Source organism: Coccinella septempunctata, chromosome 5 (assembly GCF_907165205.1).
Source record: "Coccinella septempunctata chromosome 5, icCocSept1.1, whole genome shotgun sequence".
In the NCBI taxonomy this organism is placed as follows: domain Eukaryota; kingdom Metazoa; phylum Arthropoda; class Insecta; order Coleoptera; family Coccinellidae; genus Coccinella; species Coccinella septempunctata.
In genome coordinates, this window is record NC_058193.1 from 37,269,236 (window position 1) to 37,291,488 (window position 22,253).

Sequence of the window (22,253 nt, forward strand, 5' to 3'; positions counted from 1 at the left end):
CAGAGCGCTCACCTGATTTGACTATCTGTGACTTCTTTTATTTGGAGCTTCATCAGAGATAAGGTCTTCGAATATCGACCAAGTGGATAAGCAACACAATCCGAGCCATACGCTCACTATATGCCGAAAATAACGACCTCAATCTGAAGACCAAGACAGCTGTTTACAAAGCAGTGGTCCTCCCAACGCTTCTTTACGGAAGCGAAAGCTGGACGCCCTACAGGCGACATATTAAACAGCTTGAACAAACGCAACAACGTCATTTAAGACAGATAATGCACATCAGATGGTTCCACAAAGTTTCGCATGCAGAAGTCTTGCAACGCGCGAGTTGTACAACAATTGAGACTCAAGTAACGAGGGCCGACTCAGATAGAGCGACCACATTCTGAGGTTGCAAGACACAAGACTCCCCAAAATAGCTCTATATCGCGAATTCACTGAGGCAGCCCGGAAACCAGGTGGCCAGTATAGGCGGTTTAAGGATACACTACATCAATCCCTAAAGTCAGTTAATGCCAATCATAACTGGGAACAACTAGCGTTAGACAGGTCACAGTGGAGATCTTTGGTACACAGTTATAATGGAGACTCTAGTCTAGAAGGATACAGCGGCGGCCAGATTTGGTTGGTGACTATCCATGCCCGGATTGTGGTAGGATCTGTAGGTCACGGTTGGGTCTCTACAGTCACAGGAGAGCACACAATTAGCCCTGAAAAATTATAAGTCTGTTCGCACTTTCTTTTCTTTTTCTTTTCTTTTTGTTTTTTCTCTTTCTTTGATCTTTTTGTAGATTCATTCGCGGCAACGAGATGCAGCAATGAATTAATGAATGATATGCCGAAAAGCGGTCGGAATCTTCCGAAATCGACTGCCTCTGTGTACAATTTTTTAGCCCTTTGAAACAAGTCAATAAATGAACGATAGTGAGAACGATTTGAAATGCTCAATTGATAAATTATGCCTGGCGAGGTCAAATGAGATCGCATCTGCTCTTCTTCTGTGGAAAGTTCACCATTTAGTTGTCCTGGCGATGGCAAATTGGTAAGTTCAATTCAGATCGTAACACTTGTTGATATTCATCGCCTCCCTGTTAAGGCGCGATCATTTTTCAATGAAAAATTACCTTTAACTCCGAAAGATAATTCTCAACCCCCACTGCACAGCGAAAATCTGCTGAACGTCCGAGAGGAGATCTACGCCAACCAAAACAAAACCACCCCTCGCGTTAACCGTTTTTGCATAGACAAAGCGTCTGTTTGCTTAATCTCACCCATTCGGTATATCTTCCCCTCCTTTCAGCCCGCTACGGAATATATATATATGAAAGAGTTTTCATGGGAGAGAAAGAGCTCACACTCTCAGAACTCCCGAAGCCGGGGCGAGACAAAGAACCGGGGACTGCGTCAGTGGTTTTGAATATCTCCGGTGCACAAAGGGTCGAGGGAGAGGGATGAAAAGAAGGGTGGATCTCGTGTAATTTTGTAATCTTCTTAAATTCTGCCGGAGGCGGAATATTCATTTCTTCGATAAATACGAACTTGGAGGGGTCGTTGAACGGGGTCTCAGAAGGCTGCTGGTGGCTGATGATAAGAAGTAATAAACAAGATTCGGGTGATCCAGGGCTGTAATTAGTGATGGGTCGATTTTTGTCGAAAATCGTAACGATTCATCGGTAACGAACTGACGATAGTCGAGAACGATCGCGACAAATACAAAATGTATCGTTTGATTCGATGAACCGAAAGAAACACTTTTTTTTTGAAAAATTTTTGCCACCCCTGGAGAAATAAAATTTCCTTCAGAACAACAAGCTAAATCTACACATCTACACATCTGTGGATCTTTCAAAGAAGAGTTGCATTCAGCCAAAGTACCCAATTTTTCATATTTCACAGATAATTTTTTATATTCGAACATCAAATTACTCGAAAACGACGCATTATACGAGAAAATCTAAAGAATACTTATATTTTACAAAACATTCAAATATTCATCAGATACTGTCCAACTCAGTTTCAAGAGTTTGGTTCTTTGAATTTTTGGTATTTTCATGGTACGTAATGGTCATAATGAGGAACCTGGAAGACGTGGGTGATATCTTGTATTCGAAAAAGATTCATCCAATAAATGAAAAACTATATTCCGAAATTCATTCCATTCGATAAAACCGTTTGTGAGACAGAACTCAAAATAACATTTTTTATGGTTTTTCAACAGCCTGTATCTTTTATAACCGAGTCGATTCGAAGAAAATGGTTATGGATAAAAGTGTTCCTGACGACCACAACAATCTACTGTTGAAATATTTGTACAAGTCAAAAAATCATCCTCTATATATTCTTCATTTAAAGAGAATATCGTTTTTTCGTTGAAGTGCCTCTTCGTTAGACAAATTCTTCGTTTTGTCTGTTCAAAAAAAATAAAGTTGAGGGCATGCCATCACAAAAACTACCAATAAACTACAATGGACCATACGTAAGGCATGAATGCTGCAAGCACCGAAGAGCATCTTACAAAACTAACAGTCTATCAGATATATACAGATTTTTACAGTGAATAGAAAAAAGCAAAGCAAAAACGCTATGCATACATATAATTAATGTACTGATCCCTGATCACTCAGAATCACAATAATTAATTAACTGATAACCAAAATGCTGAACCTTGAGAACGATAAATCAATATTGGTATCCTGTTGTTGATAAAGTCAACCGCTAGCAAGAAACATTCACTTCATCGTGGAGGGTAGACTACCCAACATACACTTGCGCGCGAAATTTAAATTTCGTTTAGTTTTCTTGGTTTTTCAAGTTTCCCTGGAAACTTTTCTCAATTTTTCTTTCGTCGAAACCTTCTACAATGTATGAGGAAGGTTTTAAAAAAAAAGTGAATAAAATCGGTTTTGCCGTTTCCATGTTATGCGATGACATCGAAAGAGAGTTGCTTTGGAGCCTCTAACTGTTTCGAAACCGAGAAATTTAAGAATTTGCAATATCACTTCTTGATAGCTGAACTGTGAACAGCGTTTTCGTGAGCCTCAGTCCAGAATATCGAGAAACAAAACATCCGAAAGAAAACGACTGTTTGACAACCAAATCATTCCGTTTTTTACCACTGAATTCGAAGTAATCCATCGAATGCTATCCTCGATTTCGTATCTGGGGCAGAATTTATCGTGTCGTCCCGAATGCTACGCCCAATTCGAATATTATTTACCCCTGTTCGGAAATGAAGATGAGAAAAAGGACGAGGCATTTTTATATCGGGGAGATGCGTTCGCTCAGCGGTTTTAAATCCCGTCGCTTACGCCGCGGGACGGGGAACAGGGGGGAGTGGGAGAGATCCACGAAATCCCGATTTAGAATTCAGCGTTTTCGGGTCTTTCGGATCCGAGCAACCTGAGGATCTCCCTGGTGCAGTTGTCTCTCTTCGATGTTGACGGTGTTTCGGAAGAAGGAATATTTCGTAATTTCACTCGTTGAAACGGAAAGCAGGGCCGTTGCTAGGGTATAGGCTGCCCTTTGGCCTACACATGTAATTAAAGAAAAGACACAGAAAAGTATGAACAGCAAAGTGAGTTATTTCCCAAAATACTGATCCTAGAAAAAATCTAATTGCACATTCGTGATCTACGACCTCGAATTAGTCAATAAAATGACGCGGGTCGATATAGCTGAAAGAATAATTTTTTGTTCGGACAAACAAGTGGGTAGGGTAAACAAGTAGGAGACAAAATTGTTCTAAATCCGAAAATTTTTATTTTTCGAACTTTATCGACCCGGGTCGTTTTTTCGACTAACTCGGGGTCGTAGATTACGAATATGCAATTAGATTTTTCCTAGGATCAGTAGTTTAGGATATAAATCACTTTCAGTGGAAAATTTTAAGAAAATTGGTCAACTTTGAGGAGCTGTAGCAGCCAGAAAAAATTCACTGGACATATGCTGATTTTTTGGGTGATAGATTGATCCTCTGCTAATGGAAAAATCCAACTTTCATTCACCTACCGGCAGCAGTTCAGATTTCATTAATTTTCCGCGAAGTTTCAAAATTTCGAATTTTCCGTTGACCATAACTTGGAAACTAATCCTTTCAGCAGAATTCTGTTTGCATATTCGTAATCTACGCCCTCGATTTAGTAGATAGTTCAATTTTGGAGGGAATCGGAGAGATCGAAAATTTTTTCAAATTTTCCATACATATGTATGGAAAAATTTCGATTTTTTGAAAAAAAATGTTGGTCTCCGATCAGAACCAAATTTGTACTATGGACTAATTCGAGGGCGTAGATCACGAATATGCAATTAGATTTTTCGTAGGATCAGTATTTTAGGAAATAAATCACTTTCAGTGGAAAATTTTGTCAAAATTGGTCAACTTTGAGCAGCTGTAGCAGCCAGAAAAAATTCACTGGATATATGCTGATTTTTTTGGTGATATATTGATCCTCTGCCAATGGAAAAATCCAACTTTCATTCACCTACCGGCAACAGTTCAGATTTCATTAATTTTCCGCGAAGGTTCAAAATTTCGAATTTTCCGTTTACCATAACTTGGAAACTAATCCTTTCAGCAGAATTCTGTTTGCATATTCGTAATCTACGTCCTCGATTTAGTTAACAATTAAATTTTGGGGGGAATCGGAGAGATCGAAAATTTTTCTAAATTTTCCATACATATGCATGGAAAAATTTCGATTTTTAGAAAAAAATTTTTGGTCTCCGATCAAAACCAAATTTATACTGTCGACTAATTCGAGGGCGTAGATAACGAATATGCAAACAGATATTTTTAAAAAAGATCATTTTTCAAGTTATAGTCGATGAAAAATTGGATATTTTGGACCATCGCGGAAAAAATCATAAAATCGAAACGGTTCAGGGTAGGTAAATAAAAATTGAGATTTTTCATTGGCAAAGGATCAGTCTATCATCAAAAAAATCAGCATATGTCTAATTCCCTTTTTCTGGCTGCTACAGCTCTTCAAAGTTGACCAATTTTTTCGAAATTTTTCACTTTAAGTGATTTATTTCCTGAAATACTGATCCTAGAAAAAATCTAATTGCATTTTCGTAATCTGCGATCTCGAATTAGTCGATAAAATGACCCGGGTCGATATATTTTGTACTATTTAACAAAATCCTCTTGTTACATGCGTAATTTCCAGATGAAATGAAAGAAGGGCAAAAACAGGGGGAATCAAGAATCACGAACCCCCGATTCGAGGGTAAATACATACGTGGAGGTCTCATCCTGCGCGGAATCTCGTTGGAATAATTTTCCAGCAATCACTTTGAGAGATTTACGGACAAGAACTGTTCGTTCACAGGAAATTACCTCTGGCCCGGACTTCGTACGTCTAATACGCGAAATGTCATTCGGGAGGCTCCCCAATCGCATCTGAATGGCTTTCAAATCTGGTCCATATAATATTAATAGCCGGCGCTTTTCATCTTTTCCGAACCCGGGAAATCGATGGTAAATAGCTTCTCTTACCTTTGTATTCCGACCTTTTATGTTGTTCGAAAAGCTCCTCTTTCACGATATATGAATGCGGACGGCGATCCCCCTCGCTGGCCATGCGAATCTGTCACTCGAAAAATGTGCTCTTTTCCGAACCTCGGCGGTTTTTTGTTGATGAGGTTCGTTTCCACAATGTCTCTTCTGTTAGGGAAGTGTTGAATGAGCTAGGGTGATAATATGCTCGATGAAGAGGAAATTAAGTTTGACAAACTGTTAGCGAAAATCCCACTTATTTATATTTAAAGTATACACTGCGCGAAAAAATTAACGCACATTCTGAAAATCTCAATTTTAATGAAACTTAACTCTACATTGACTTTATAACTTATTTTTTATGTTCTCTCGGCAAGGTTTTGAACGAAACAAGACACATTAAATGGAAGAAAAATTCAGGATTTCACCGAATCTTATGTGAAAGAAGAGAAATGAACAATTTTCAAAATACTGAAATGCTGATAAGTGATTTAATACTTGGTATTTCAACCGCTTACGTTAATTACAGCTCGGCAACGACGGTTCATACTCAAAATGAGTGATCTTAAAATTTTCTGATCTAATCCTTCCCAGATTTCTCCGAGTTGGATTCCTAAGTCATTAAGAGTAGCTGGATGATTTTCTGAACTTTTCGGCCTTCTATTGAGGTTGTCCCAAACCTGCTCAATCGGATTGAGATCCGGACTTCTTGCTGACCATTCCATTCGAGAGACTTCAACCTCTTCAAGGTACTCCTGAACGATGCGCGCACGATGGGGTCTGGCATTATCGTCCATAAAAATGAAATTTTCACCAATGTATGGGACAAATTGCACTACATGCTCTTCAAGAATGTTCCTTATATACTTATCAGCATTCATAGCTCCATTATCGACGACCACTAGGTCTGTGCGAGCAGTCAAAGATATTCCACCCAATACCATAATCGATCCTCCCCCGAAACCAGTAGTATTCAGGAAATTGCACTAGCATATCTTTCATGTGGACGTCCGTATACAAGGGAACGTCGATCACAATGGTAGAGGCAGAATCTAGACTCATCTGTGGATAGAACTCTTTCCCAATCGGCCTCTTCCCAATGGATATGCTCTCTCGCAAAATCCAAACGCGTACTTCGATGGACTGGGGTAAGAGCTGGGCCTCTTGCCGCGACACGAGGCCTTAAATCATATTCTCTGAGGCGATTTCTTATTGTCCGAGTGCTAATTTGCACCTCATTAGTTTGCTCAAGCTGAATTTGAAGGAGGCGAGCGGTTGCAAACCGTTGTCTCAACGAAGAAACTCTCAAGTAACGTTCTTGAATGGCAGTTGTTACCCGTGGTCTACCCTGTCCTGGTCTTCGGACATTCATACATGTCTCCCTGTATCGCTGCAACATTCTGGACACACTTGTATGGGAAACTTCAAACCTTTCTGCAATTCTTGTGTATGTCCACCCTTCTTCTCGCAAAACTACCGCTTGGGCACATTCCTCTTGGGTCAAATTGCGTGTTTCGCGTTGCATAGCGATCGAGTGTAGAAAATCAAACGAAAGAAAAACAACAATTGATTTTAGAATGGAGCCAATACATTCAAAACCTGATAATATCATCTTTTTTATTCCTGCTGGGAAAAAACATCTGTATTGAAGAAAACCGTTGAAAGAGGATAACATATGCATGCATAATTCTGATAAAAATAATTATCATTGAGAACACCTTCAGTTGTAGAATAAATTTGAGATTTCCATAATGTGCGTTAATTTTTTTGCGCAGTGTAGTTCAATTTCCGCGTCTAAATCTTGTTCCCATCGTACGTTCTCTCCGAACCTCATCATATTTTTCGATCCCGGTAAATACGATATCGAAAAACGCCCTACACCTTTGTATCAGGAGCCTGTAAAAAGGTCCTTTATCCATTTATGAATACGGACAGCCTGGCAATGCCGGCATATTTTCCTAGCAGGCCATGAATCACTCCCGAGACGTACGTGTGTTCCTACAGGACCGTTACAATTCCCTCAAGGATATCCGGGATGTGAATATTATATAACGTTTTTGAGTCCTCGCCACGCTGACACGGAAGATCCATTTTTCAAACGTCCGTAGCTTAAACGCGTTTTGTAATCGAATCCTCTCGACAAACGATGAAAACTGGCAACAAGTATGTACAAAACTCGGGATTTTAGGGTTAGTAAGAGGATCGAGAATTTATCCTAAAAAGGTAACACGAAAGAATGCAGAAAAGGACCATGTGGAGCAAGAAAAGCCATCATAACACGATCCACTTGGTGTTTAGAATGACGCAAATGAAACAGCCTCCCACTATAGGGGGAGGCTAAAATTGTTAAATGGTTGTAAGAAATATTGTACATTTCTTTTTGATATTGTTTGATTTTTATTGTAACTCTATGTTTTATTGTCAGATGACACCACTTGCATTAAATCTTACAGTTTACTGAATGTTGTTGTTTACTGATGTGTAAATAAGAAACACCATATTTTATTACTACTGATTACTGGCTGTTTTGTTTCGGAGCTTGTTGCTATGTTAAATTTTAATTATTGTATTAATTTTTATCAATTGATCCTATTTCAAAGTTTGTGTTTGAACATGTAAGTTTTAACCCATTTGTTATTTATCGACAAGTTTTCGATTAACATTATGATTAAGCTTCGGAGAAATTTATGACAATATTTAACGGGTTGTTCAGGGTTGCAGTGGGACAATTTTGTGAGAACCCCCTGTTCTAACTTATTAAAGGCCGAGAAACCTCAAAATTTTCTGAATTCTTTCGTTTTCATAGTTGTAGAGTATTGAATGTGCTATAATTTTGTATATGTACATAGTCATTTATGGGGGTTCGTAGAGGGTGATTTACAGGGAGTCAAATGACGCAATATTTCTATGTAGTCTGCCAAAACTACGAGGACTACATTAGATTGTATTTTGAGATCAATACCAAAGTGTGTTTGAAGATTTTCCTGGTCTGATAAGAAACCGAAAAAAGTCTTAAAATTTAAAAATTTTTCGTTAGCACAGGGCTCTGGTGTTGAAAAACCTGGCAGTCAACCCATAGCATCCTCAAATGACCTGTCAAATTTCCTTAAATTCCGGAAGTTACGATGTACGTTTCTACTGGAGCAAGAGAAAGAAATAGTCAAAAGAGGATAAAGTGAATTCTTTTAAGTATCTGGTAAATGAGTTCATTTTCAACCTCATTTGAATAAAATTGTATCAAAATTATTCAATGTATATGAATATTGGCTCATCCAGATTCCTAGAGTTGATAATATTAAAGTAAATGACTTCAATTCCAAATCGAGAAAAGAAGGAACGCAACTGAGTCCGTATGTTCCATTACGAAGACCACGAAAAACAAGAAAAAACCCTCATTTCGGAACGTTCGCGATTCCCTTACGACAAGCGTTTCGGTCTGCATTCTTATTCATTGTGTAGCTACATTTTCCGTGTTGTTCGGAATTGAATTCGCAATTGGAGGGAGATAAAGGCGAAGTTAATGGTTCAGACGATACTGTTTTCATGCAGTTATCGTTATTGCCTTATTGAATATGAGATTATCTCGTATATCCAGGGAGCAGATTGGATTTCATGATATCGAACCGTGAATAACGGAAAAAGTACATTGGTTTCTTCTTTCGTGGCTTTGTCAATTTACCCTCGGAATCATAATAAAATATCGATAATATTTACAAATTTTAGTTGAACTCAGATTTTTCTGCTAGGTCTAAAATCGAATACCTTTTTCTATAATCAGATCCAAACGTTTCCCTATTCAAATCAATCAAAAGAAGTGAATAATTGTGATAACTTTCAACATTTACATATCTATTTCATTGTTGTTGATTAATCTTATCTTTTTGTTACAGGTATGTACTGGCTAGTTTTTACAAGACTGGTTTCGAGAGTAGCAGTTCATTGAGTAAGAAGTGATACCTGAAATGATGAATGAATAAGATTCATTATGAATAAAAGAGTTGTAAGTCTATCTCTGTGTGATTGAAAACATCAAAATGGGTAATGATATTCATCTCAGACTATACAATGACTGAACCCTAGTCTTTGTGCATCCCTACCCAAACGGTACAGGAAAATTTTGCAGACGAAAATTTCGGATCACCACAATCCGTATTTCTCGTTACTCATACGCGATTCTAATCAGTGGAAATCGATTTCCAACCGACCAGTGGAAGGACGTGCATCCTTCCATTTTGTAACAGGCCACCGTATGTATCCACATGTAACTTCCATAAGTCCTCGGGCATAGAATCCCAATTAAACCTTCCGATGCATGGTCAAACGGAACACCTACAGAAATTCGATACGATCTGGCCCAATATTGGCCGGAGAATGATTGATCGGAATATACGAAACCCCTGTTATTTGTTGAGGACAGTGCGCCAGGGAGATCACAAGATAAAGTCCTTTCGGTTTAATCTTGCTATCAGATTTTTTTTCAATTCGTCGTGTGGTGGAAATGCCTGTCATGCCAATATTGATAATATTCTAGAGATTCGTTTGATAGGTGGCCATCAGGATTATTATTATTATTATTGGAACTCTACCCTACTCATTCATAGGAACCCAAGGAGGTTGTCAATGGTGTTGATAAAACTGACAACATCCTTAGGGGCCTTACCTTTACCTCGTGAGTATCCAAGATCGGTTTCCCCATATGAGTGGTTCTTAGGTCCGCCAGCTCAGGGCACTTGCTTACCATGTGTTAAGCTGTTTCTGCTTCTGATCCACAGAGCCTACAAATCTCATCTGCTGACTTACCCATAAGGTGCAAATGATATTTGTACCGACAGTGCTCTGTCAGCAGTCCCACCATCACCCTAAGCTCAGCTCGTGAAAGCTTTAGCAGTTTTCTGGTGAAATCATCACGAATTTCTTTGACTGAGTAAGTCCAGGAGTGTTTCTCCAGAGGGTTAATCTGTTGTTCAACTCCCATTGTTGGACCGCTGCCTTGTATTGGTACTTTCCAAGCCCACAGAAAGGCTCAGGCCCAGCAGGTGTTAACCCTGATGCTCTTTTTCCAAATTCATCGGCTTTCTCGTTTCCTTCAACACCACAGTGCCCTGGTACCCATAGTAGAGTCACTTTGTTGTCTCTGGCCAGTTGCTTTATGGTATGACGGCACTCATGTCTGCAGAGATCTCTGGCAGTGTATCATCCAGGGACCTCAGCTTGGCCTGCCTGTCCGTGGTGATATAGATATGCGCACCTTTGAGGTTCATTTTGAGGCCCTCCTGAACGCATACGTAAACAGCCAGTGTCTCGGTCTGTAAAATAGAGGGTTCACCTCCCAGGGTTTTGGAGATCCTCAATTTAGGTCCATATACGCCAATGCCGATGCCCCTTTCTGATCTTGATCCATCAGTAAACCACGCGGATGACGTTTTGTCCAAACGATTCACGAAACTTATTGCACCAGGACGGTCAGCTATGAACGTTTCAAAGGGCGTTTCGAAATGGTAAATGATTGGCATAATATCCGATGGTTTTGCCAAGAGATTTGTGTCTAGTTGATTCAATATCCTCATACGTCCAACCCAGTTTCAGGGTAGGAGATTCCCGTTAAGGGATATTCTTATTGCTTCTAGCAGACTACATTTCCTCACATGTAAGTGTAGGGGATGAAGATCGAGTATGGCCAGTCTTTGCAGTTTCTGCAGACGGTTGCGTGTGGCAATCAGGATATTAATTTGGAATATAAAAAGGACAGCATTCGTATGATGTTTTTTTATGTTACTTTGACCGTTGGGTGACTTAAACCTACATCTGCCAAATCAACTGTTAAAATATTTGTACGAGTCGATATCCAATATCGACTCGTACAAATTAAATTGTTTTAAATTAATATATATATATATATATATTAATATATATATATATATATATATATAATAAAATTAAATTGTCCTTTGTAATTAATTGTAGTCCAATCCCTTTTGACCAATAACTTCAAAAGTTACTAGTGGGTGGTGTAGGTTCTATCTGGAGCTTGGGGATGAAAGTGTAATAATAATGTAACAAATTGTGGTTTTGGGTGGTGCAGTTTTGAGTCACTGACAGTTTGAATAATCTGAGACAGACAAGGGAAGAAAATCATCCCTCAAACGGCGTTTTCCCAAAACGCTCATTACCCATCGCGATAAAACCACCTTCAATTAGCCGTCCGCGGTGCTCGTAAAATCATCTCTAGAAATCTTGTTTTCCGGAACTTGCAGCCGCCATTTTACACTTTTCCCAACTAGCGGAAATACCCATCTTCCAAAAATAAAGGCCGGCCGTTACGGCGGGGCCGTGGACCATTTAGGGGCATTAAAACTTTCCCAGTTAATCATAACACGGAAGAATCGGGATGATCCGGAAGCATGTCGGAGGGAGGCTCGGGAAAATTATGTTTCCGTCAGTGGGAAAAGCGGTCGTTTTTCCCCTGTCGAATCGTCTCGCAATTAGACAAACGGACGGAGGAACACCTGAGTTTTGAAGTTTCGAACCGGCTGTCTCGTTCCCCGAATTATTTTCCGCCTTGCGAGATGGGTTCATTGGAGCGTCTGCCTACCGTTCGGGGTAATTTTTCATTCATCTCGAAGGGGTGGAGGAGACAATGGAAGGGAATTTTACGTTTGTTACTGCTTAAAGGGTGTTTCATTGTTGGGGGATTTCTGCGTGCGAAGGAGATTTTCGGAATTGACGTCCCAGTCTGTTTCAGACAGTCATTTCGGAATAAAAATAATGAAATAAATCGCGTGGAAATTCTCAGTCCGGTGCTCGGGTGGAGATTTCCCACAGAATCCGCACTCGTCTGTTTCTGCTAGAAGGCTTGGCTGTTATCTCATCACTCCTGGAAACGCCACTCTTATGATTTTTCTGCTAAATACCTAAAGTTGAAAAATGGAAAATTTCAAAATTTGATTTTCTAGTAAACAGCGATAGATATCCGAAAGTTTGGTATGAAAGTATAGGTTTTCGAACACGCTGAATCTATTGCGAGCAATTTCGAAAGCCTATCCCCCTTCGTTTAGATTTTCAACTTGGAAATGGCATTTTTTCAAAAATTGCAAATTTCAATCTGCGATATCTCCTGTTATATTCGTCTGATCAAATTGGGATTTCTGGTAATATAATCAGCGTTGCCTAGGTTTCCACCCAAGCACAAAAACTCGATTTCGAAAATCTCGATTTTTTGGGTCAAAAATGAGCAAGGGGTTAGACCCCCCTAAAATGACCTATTTGCTACTCTGTCTGAAAATCAGCATGTTCTATTACTGTCTTAGGATATGGAGGGCATAGAATTTGTTTTGAAGATTCTAGAAAACCAAACAGTTGATGATTCAATAGAGAATTGCACCCCAGAGGGCTCTTCGAAGTCAACTCGAAAATGAAAAGTGGAAAAACAAAAAAAATTATTTTCTCTCAACCTGGGACAGATATTTGAAATTTTGGTATGAAAATATAGGTTTTCGAACACGCTGAATCTATTGCGAGCAATTCCGAAGACCTATCTCCTTTCGTTAAGATTTTCATCTCGAAAATGGCATTTTTCAAAAATTGCAATTTTCAATTTGCGATATCTCCTGTTCTATTCGTCTGATCCACCTGGGATTTCCGGTTTTATAATCAGCATTGCCAAGGCTTCCACCCAAGCACAGAAACTCGATTTCGAAAATTTCGATTTTTTGGGTCAAAAATGAGCAAGGGGTTAGACCCCCCTAAAATGACCTATTTGCTACTCTGTCTGAAAATCAGGATGTTCTATCACTATCCTAGAATATGGAGTACATTGAAGTTGTTCCGAAGATTCTAGAAAACCAAACAGTTGATGATTCAATGGAGAATTGCACTCCAGAGAGCTCTTCGAAGTCAACTCGAAAATGAAAAGTGGAAAAACAAAAAAAATTATTTTCTCCTAAACTGGGCCAGATATTTGAAATTTTGGTATGAAAATATAGGTTTTCGAACACGCTGAATCTATTGCAAGCAATTTCGAAGGCCTATCTCCCTTCGTTCAGATTTTCATCTCGGAAATGGCATTTTTCAAAAATTGCAAATTTCAATTTGCGAAATCTCCTGTTATATTCGTCTGATCCAACTGGGATTTCCAGTTTTATAATCAGCATTGCCAAGACTTCCACCCAAGCACAGAAACTCAATTTCGAAAATTTCGATTTTTTGGGTCAAAAATGAGCAAGGGGTTAGACCCCCCTAAAATGACATATTTGCTACTCTGTCTGAAAATCAGCATGTTCTATTACTGTCTTAGGATATGGAGGGTATAGAATTTGTTTTGAAGAATCTAGAAAACCAAACAGTTGATGATTCAATAGAGAATTGCACCCCAGGGAGCTCTTCGAAGTCAACTCGAAAATGAAAAGTGGAAAAACAAAAAAAATTATTTTCTCCTAAACTGGGCCAGATATTTGAAATTTTGGTTTGAAAATATATCTTTTCGAAAACGCTGAATCTATTGCAAGCAATTTCGATAGCCTGTCTTCCTTCTTTCAGATTTTCATCTTGGAAATGGCATTTTTCAAAAATTGCAAATTTCACTTGAGAATTCCTCAAGACCTAACGATTGCGCCGAAATGGATGAACTTCTCAGATTTATAACTAGAAGAATTGCTCTTTCAGAATATGTATCACGTTTAGATCTACGATAATTTTCCTGGAAGATAAGTTACTCACAATTTGACCTTCGAAAAATTCCCAAAAAGATGGGTTCAGTTAAAACTTCCTCAAGACCGAACGGTTATGCGGAAATGGATGAAATTCTCAGATTTAATACTAGAAGAGTTGCTCTTTCAGAATATGTATCACGTTTAGATCTACGATAATTTTCCTGGAAGATAATCGACTCGAAACATGACCTATTGGTTTCTGAGTTATGAGAATTTGGATCTCAACTTCCTATGGTGTTAGAATCATCCGGAGGCAAAGACGATTCGCTGACGAGAGCACAATCCTCATCTTTCCCCCGGTAGGATATCGAATTTTGCCGGGAAAAGGCGAAACATTCGACTGCGAGGGGTTCGAGTGTCAGTTCGACGGGGCCAGAGGATGCAGAGTCGAAATCCGAGATCGCCCATTAGGGGAATCATTCGGGGGGCCGTGAAAAAGGAACAAATTATCGGGGACCGGGAAACCGAACTAGGTTATTCAATTCGCAGTTTAGCCTCCTGCTCGGCTGAGTAATCAGCTCGGTTTTCCGCCGGAAAACCTACGAGCCCTTGCCACTTTTCACGGAATTTCGCCTGAATAATATACGAGAGATCTGTCAATGCGGCCTCTCCGCGCGCGGGGATCTGAAAGTTTAATGAAGTTGGGAACGGAAACGTCTTAATTCGGCCGGCAGAAATGTTTCCCCGAATAACGTTTTTATTTCGAGGGGCAGGTGGGAAAGTTGGCGGCGGGAAAAATACGTGACGCCGAATTAAAAGATCGACCGCGGGTCGACGTGGAAATATGACGGCTTTTCCTGGGCCTAATGAAGTTTCATGGAGATTCACCTTCGGGATTGTTTGTCGGAAAACGGATTTTTCCGTCGTTTCTCTTCGCGATCCGTGTCGGCGATGAAAAACGTCATGTTTGTGCCTTAATCGCGTTGCCGGGGGCGGGAATAATTAATTTAACCGGCTCATATTCTCATTAGGGTTTTTTCCCACGTTTCGCGTTCCTTGGGCTGCTCCAATTTGTATTCATGGCGGAACGAAGAGTTGGACACGAAATAATCGACCAAACCAAGAGGAAAAACGAGCGCGTAAACGGGGACTTTCTGTTCAACGCTGATAATTTCAAAGAAAGATTAATCATTTACAGGGTCATGGGGTTGTTCCAACGCTTTTTCAAGTAAAATAGAACACACCGACGAACTGACAGTCTCGCCAATGATGGACTTTCTTGGCTGAAGCACCTCATCCTCCATCGTAAAGCCAGAGCTGCCAAATTGAGTTTTCCTGAAGAAAATTATACAGATACGCTCGGTCATGTCGGTTTATGATTCCAGAGAGACAAATCCTATTGTCCAAATTTTTTCAGTCAGCCACTTCAGTGATATAACTGTAAGTTTCATTGTTTTAAACATAAAACCCGTATTTTTTTTCAGTATTTTGGTCCCATATCTTTTTCTGATCCAGAATATATAACATACGTCGTGTTTTTAATCAATCTCACAATAAAAAAAAAACTCAAAAACTCAAGTTGGCAGGATATTTTCCTTGAAAATTCAGGGTGAGCCTTTGGCCAGTACAAATATATTAACAGTAGATTCTAGGGGTCAAAAGAAAAACCTTTTTCTATACGATTTTTTCCGATTCGGCCCTGATAAATTTTCATAAAGAGCTGTGCCACCACTGGAAAAACAAAATTACCTTCAGAATAACCATCTGTGGATTATTTAAACAGAGTTGTATCCAGGTAAAGTACCCAATTTTTCAAATTTCAGAAGCATTTTTTAATTCTTACGGCCGGTTTCATAATCAAACCTAAAGCCGCTTTAACTTTAAAGCTTCCTTTAACCCTACTAAAAATGACAGTAAAGGAAGCTTTAAGCTTAAAGTGACTTTAAATTTGATTATGAAACCGGACGTTAAACATCAAAATACTCAAAAGCTTGGTTTCAAGAGTTGGGTTCTTTGAATTATTGGTATTTTTATGGTACGTAATGGTCATACTGAGAAAACTGGAAGACGTGGATGATATCTTGTGTTCGAAAGAGATTCATCAAATAAATGAAAAACAATATTCCGAAATCCAGTTCATTCGATAAAAACGTTTGTGAGATAGAACTAAAAATTACATTTTTATGGTTATTCAACAGCCTGTATTTTTAAACCGAAGCGGTTCGAAAAAAATGGTAGGGAATAAAAGTGTTTCTTTTGCTCTCAGGAATCTACTGTTTAAATATTTGTACGAGTCAAAGACTTATCCTGTATAGACGAAAGAGAGGTACTATTTCGAAAGTCTGAAAAATAGGTTTTCACTTATAAAAAGATAGAGGGATGTGGTTTTGGTCATTATACATCTTCTAAAAATCGAGGTCGGAAATGTGACCATTCTTCCTAGCTCTTATGGCACTGTACAGGGTGGGCAAATTCGTTGTCCACTGACGGGATCTCGAGAATTATAGCAGCTAGAAGAAAACGGATGACACATTCTCGATTCTCGAGCTCTTTTTCATGACTAATCCAAATCTGAAAACAGAATCGGCCTATCACTTTCAGATTTCGAGTTATAAAAAAAATGTGATTTTGACGATTCCGAAGAGTTTGTTTTTTGTTTTCGAGTAACAGATCTGTAACTTGAACCTTCTTAGACACTTTCATACGTAGAATCTACTGACAAAAGATTTTTTCTCGATTCAAAAATATCAAATTCAATAAAAGTTTGCATTAAAAAAAATGAAAGTTCACCAAATGATTCGAAATGAAAAAATATTTTGAGCTCATCAGTGGATTCCACGTTAGAAAGTGCCTCTAGAAGGACAAGTTTCAGATTTGTTACTTCAAAGACAAAAAAGTTATAAGAACTTTTTCGAAATGGTCAAACTCAAAAACGAAGTATCGTAGAAGGCTGCGGTTTTCACCATTCTTTGTTTCCTCTTCTTCTTTCGAAAATGTGTCATCCGTTTTCTTCTAGCTACTATAGTTCTCGAGATCCTCTCAGTAGACAACGAATTTTGCCCACCCTGTACAGACGATTTAACATCAAAATTACAAAATAAATTGGTGGAAATTCGAAAATAAATTGTTTTCCAGGTGCCATCTTTAGGGCCATTTAAAGAAAAACCCACACATTCAATTTTCCATTCATTCACACCCTGTATAAATTCCAAGCCGAGCCCAAAGCCACCCTCTGTGAAAATCCGTTTAATCCAGTCCAGAATTAGAAGCGCAATGTACCTCTCCTCCTTCCACCAATTCAAAAATTCCCCCATACCTACACCCTCCGAACCGCCCCTCCCTAATAGGCGCCGAAAACACTCAAATCACCGTCCTCCACGGCACTCCAAGAGACAAACGAAGCTTCTCTCCCGACGCACTCTCACGAAAAAAAAAAATTAACACCAAATTGGGCCGGTTCTCAGACTTTTCTGCAAATTGCTCCATTAAATGCGAATGTTTGTACCGGATGTGAAGCGTTTAATTGTGGCCGTGAGCTGCCTAGCCCGGAAAGTCTTGCGTTTGTATCCGGTGTATTTCCATTAATAATTGAGTCAATTAGGGGTTCGCCTCGTCTTCGGAGTCGGTCTCATCTGATAATGACGCCGGAGAAGACGTATTATTCGACTTCCTTTGAGTTTTTATCGAGTGGAATATGCTATGATGATTTTCCGGGGTAAATTATGGCTTTGTCGACACCGGATTAGGGCGGATGGTTGCTGGAGTGCTCGAGATGCTCCTCGAAGATAATAATACGCGTGGAACGAATTGTCATCTGATAAAATCTATCACTGGATGCACGCACCTTCTATCGTTATTCGAATGTGGCCAGTAGCAGCAGCAGTATCGCAACTCAACGTTATACAATCGATGCTTGTTTCACTATTTTTCACCAATAACATACAGGGGATCCGGATTTGACGTTATTACGAGGATATATTGAAAAATTCTTAACGTACTATAGAACCAAACAAAATTTCAATGTCAAAATAATTTATTACTCAACATATTCTCCTCTTAATTGGATACATTTATTACAGCGAACCTGCAACGTCTCTAGACCTTTCAAAAAAAACGTTTCTTCTTGCTCTGCAAACCAGACCTCCACAGCTTTTATTACCTCCTCGTTGGAAGAAAATAAACTTTTTCAGTTGAGGAAAGAGATAATAGTCGGATGGAGCCAAATCTGGTGAATAAGGGGATGTTCTAGTAATTCAAACCTTAAATCACGAATTTTTTGCATGGCAACATGAGATTTGTGTGCAGGGGCGTTGTCCTGCAAAAACAAAACACCTTTGGATAGCTTTTCGCGTCTTTTCTCTTGAATTTTTTCCCGTAGAGTGGTCAGTAATGTCGAATAGTAATCTCCGGTTATTGTTCAACTCTTATCCAAAAAATCAATCATGAATACTCCATGGCAATCCCTGAAAACTTAAGTAAGAACTTTTCCAGCAGATTTTTGAAACTTCTTAGGTTCTTAGGAGAACCAGAGTGTTGCCATTCCATCGATTGTTGCTTTGTTTCTGGATCGTAGAAATGTAACCAAGTCTCATCCATAGTGACAATTCCGTTTAAGAAGTCTACATCGTTTTCAAATCGAGCACAGATCGAACGCGATGCTTCCACCCTTGCACGCTTCTGGTCAACATTCAAACATTTGGGGATTCATTTTGCAGCAATTTTTCACATTTCCAAATTGACGTGAATTGTATGATAAACGCGTTCGTATGAAATATTCAGTGCTTCAGATATCCGTTTCAGCCCAATTCGACGGTCTGATAAAATCATGTCATGAACTGCATCGATATTTTCGGGGACTGACACAGAAACTGGCCTTCCCGATCGGTCATCATCTTCAATGGAAAATTTACCTCTTTTGAAGCTTGCAGTCCAATTTTTCACGGTCGCATACGAAGGACATTGATCACCAAAGGTATCAAGCATATCTTCGTAAATCTGCTTACCTCTTAACCCTTTTAAATAAGGGTACTTGATGATGATGATATCAATATATCCTCGTATATTTCAGGGGTGATTCTAAAGGCGAAATACGAAAAAAACTTCATGTCATTGGTCACAAATAACCTTGTAAATGAAAGGTATTTGGTTACAAAATAATGAATAATCAAGATACGAATTTTGTGGGTAACTTTTACTCACTCTGTATATATTTCCTTCGGCCCATTCATGCTGGAATTCTGAGAGTTGACAGGCGAAATTTTCGTTTGCTCAGCCATCAAAGTTTTTCATCGGCGAAATAAAAACTTCGTGCTTAACCGCACACAGTAGGTACACATTTCCCCCAAACTTGCCCAATATTCAGACATCATAAGCAATTTTTCATTTTTCAATACACCCTACTCCGAATTCGGGGTACCTACCTGGAAACTTCTGGAAGTTTTCCCGTTAGGAAGTTGCCCGTGAAAAGCCCCAAGGTTTTTAATTATTGATGTCGCGCAGAGAAGATAAGTGAAATATATCGACGTAATGATGAGAAAACTTTTTCGTTTGATCGAGAAAGCTTCGGAACATCCAAAGATTAATTGATTGGCTATTTAATGATTAAAAGAAAAGCGGCAGGGGAAAATGGATGATACATTCTTTTTGACAGAGAGATTGAAGGGGCCTATAAAGTTGGGATCGGGGCTGCTTCATGTTCCGACAGGATCATTTTTCCTCCCTTAATGAAATGTCCTGTTGCGTCTTATGTACCTGGAAATAAAAGTCTTTTCGAGACGAGAGTGGTTCCAGTGGCAGGGCCGAGAACTTGAGGAATATTTTGCAGAATTTCAAATATGAAATTATGCCCCCACTCCAACATCACTCCTGGAACCGCCACTGCAACGAGCTCGATGAATTTTCGAGATTTATCTCAAGAGGTCTTTCTCTTTCAGAGTAAGTATCACATTTAGATCTACGATGATTTTTCTGGAAGAGAAACTACTCGAAAGTTGACCTTCGAAAATTTCCCAAAAAGTTGGGTTCAGTTAAAACTTCCCTAAGACCGAACGGTTGAGCCGAAATGGATGACATTCTCACATTTATTACTAGAAGAGTTGCTCTTTCAGAATATGTATCACGGTTAGATCTACGATAATTTTCCTGGAAGATAAATTACTCGAAAGTTGACCTTCGAAAAATTCTCAAAAAGATAGGTCAGTTGAAACTTGCTCAAGACCGAACAGTTGTGCCGAAATTAATGAAATTTTCAGATTTATTACTAGACGAGTTGCTCTTTCAGAATATGTATCACTTTTAGATCTAGGATAATTTTCCTGGAAGATAAATTACTCGCAAGTTGACCTTCGAAAAATTCCCAAAAAGTTGGGTTCAGTTGAAACTTCCTTAAGACCGAACGGTTGAGCCGAAATGGATGACATTCTCACATTTATTACTAGAAGAGTTGCTCTTTCAGAATATGTATCACGGTTAGATCTACGATAATTTTCCTGGAAGATAAATTACTCGAAAGTTGACCTTCGAAAAATTCTCAAAAAGATAGGTCAGTTGAAACTTGCTCAAGACCGAACAGTTGTACCGAAATTAATGAAATTCTCAGATTTATTACTAGAAGAGTTGCTCTTTCAGAATATGTATCACGTTTAGATCTACGATAATTTTCCTGGAAGATAAACCACTCGCAAGTTGACCTTCGAATATTCCCAAAAAGTTGGGTTCAGTGTAAACTTCCTCAAGGCCGAACGGTTGTGCCGAAATGGATGAAATTCTCAGATTTAGTACTAGAAGAGTTGCTCTTTCAGAATATGTATCACATTTAGATATACGGTGATTTTTCCTGGATGATACGCGACTCGAATTTTTACCATCGAAAAATTCCCAAAAAGATGGGGTCAGTTAAAAATTCGTCAAGATCGTACTGTTGCACTGAGCTCAATGAAGTTTTGAGATTTGTTACTAGAAGAGTTCTGTTGCTCTTCGAGAACTCGTATGTATTTGAAATGCCATGTGTGCCTTCATGACTCCACCACTTGAAGACTTCTTCCCTGACAAGGATCTTTTCGATTTTAATCACAAAAAAAATCTTGGCGATTCCGAAATTCATAAAGTTCCCTATTGAAACCTAACGCAGAGATCGATCGAGCTGTGCTGCAACGGATATAAATCCTTATTACAAGCATTAATTCGCTTTATCACCGGAATGCGTTAAATTTTAATCGTTATAATTGAACAAATTAGTATCGCACGCATCGGCCTTTATGATTTCGAACCATTGAAAATGAAATATTATATTTATAACCCTCAATCTATTCGAGTCATTTTCGATTCCTTCATTATACTCGCGTTTTTATTCGCATTCATAAATGATAAGAGATAATAGGATTCATTTATTGATCCATAAAAAATCAGAGGACAAGATATATTTCCAAAAATGTACCAGGGATAAAATCTATTGATATTTTTCAATATCCTCTCCTATTAACGTCGCTAATTTCAATACAACAAGTTGTAATTTGATAATAAAAAAGATATTTCCCATGACTGAAATGAGTCCAAAACATGACATCGAATCTCAATGATCGTGATCGGATAAAATGGCCAAAAGTGAAAACATAATAAAAGCGCTTTTCACCAGGTAAAGATCGTATAACAATCCGAAACCAGACAGCCATGATCCAGTGCCACTGAGCGAATGAAGGCAAAATAAACATCCGGACGTGAATTAATCACCCCCAGCTTATCGCAACCAACAAAGGGATGAATAGGAACAATTCCACCGCGAAAAGGATAATAAACAGCTAAATGACAGCATCCAATCAATCACCACCGGTTCGAACTATCGCCGCGGCAAAAACTGACGGAATAATTAAGGCCAGCGCGCAAATTAAGACTAACGATCTGTCCGTATATATTCTTGGGGAACACACGTCTACCCTGCTCGAAAACGGCCCCCGAAATGACGAGGGTGCTTACTTGATTCTTCGGGTTTATTAATTACAGCTGATGTGTTTTTCTCGAACAATTCTACTGTGCAGAAGTTGATGAAATTTGATACATAAAAATATTCGACATGTGAAAATGGTTTTTTACATCCAGAAGATGGTCGT

At 38.9% G+C, this 22,253-nt stretch overlaps 1 protein-coding gene across 7 annotated transcripts in view; it reads left to right on the forward strand.

Annotated features, from left to right (window-relative positions):
• The window catches only part of LOC123314484 (polypyrimidine tract-binding protein 1), a 270,957-nt gene that overhangs the window by 186,338 nt on the left and 62,366 nt on the right, over positions 1-22,253 (forward strand). The window contains exons 1-2 of one of the 7 annotated variants that reach the window (XM_044899803.1): positions 7,981-8,115; positions 9,391-9,500. The exons of 5 other annotated variants lie outside the window; for them this stretch is intronic. In XM_044899803.1, coding sequence (XP_044755738.1) covers positions 9,486-9,500 — 15 coding nt within the window. In that variant the 5' untranslated portion in view covers positions 7,981-8,115; positions 9,391-9,485. Of the gene's footprint in view, positions 1-7,980; positions 8,116-9,390; positions 9,501-22,253 lie in introns of those variants that run through there. One more of the 7 variants, XM_044899804.1, reaches the window with a different exon arrangement.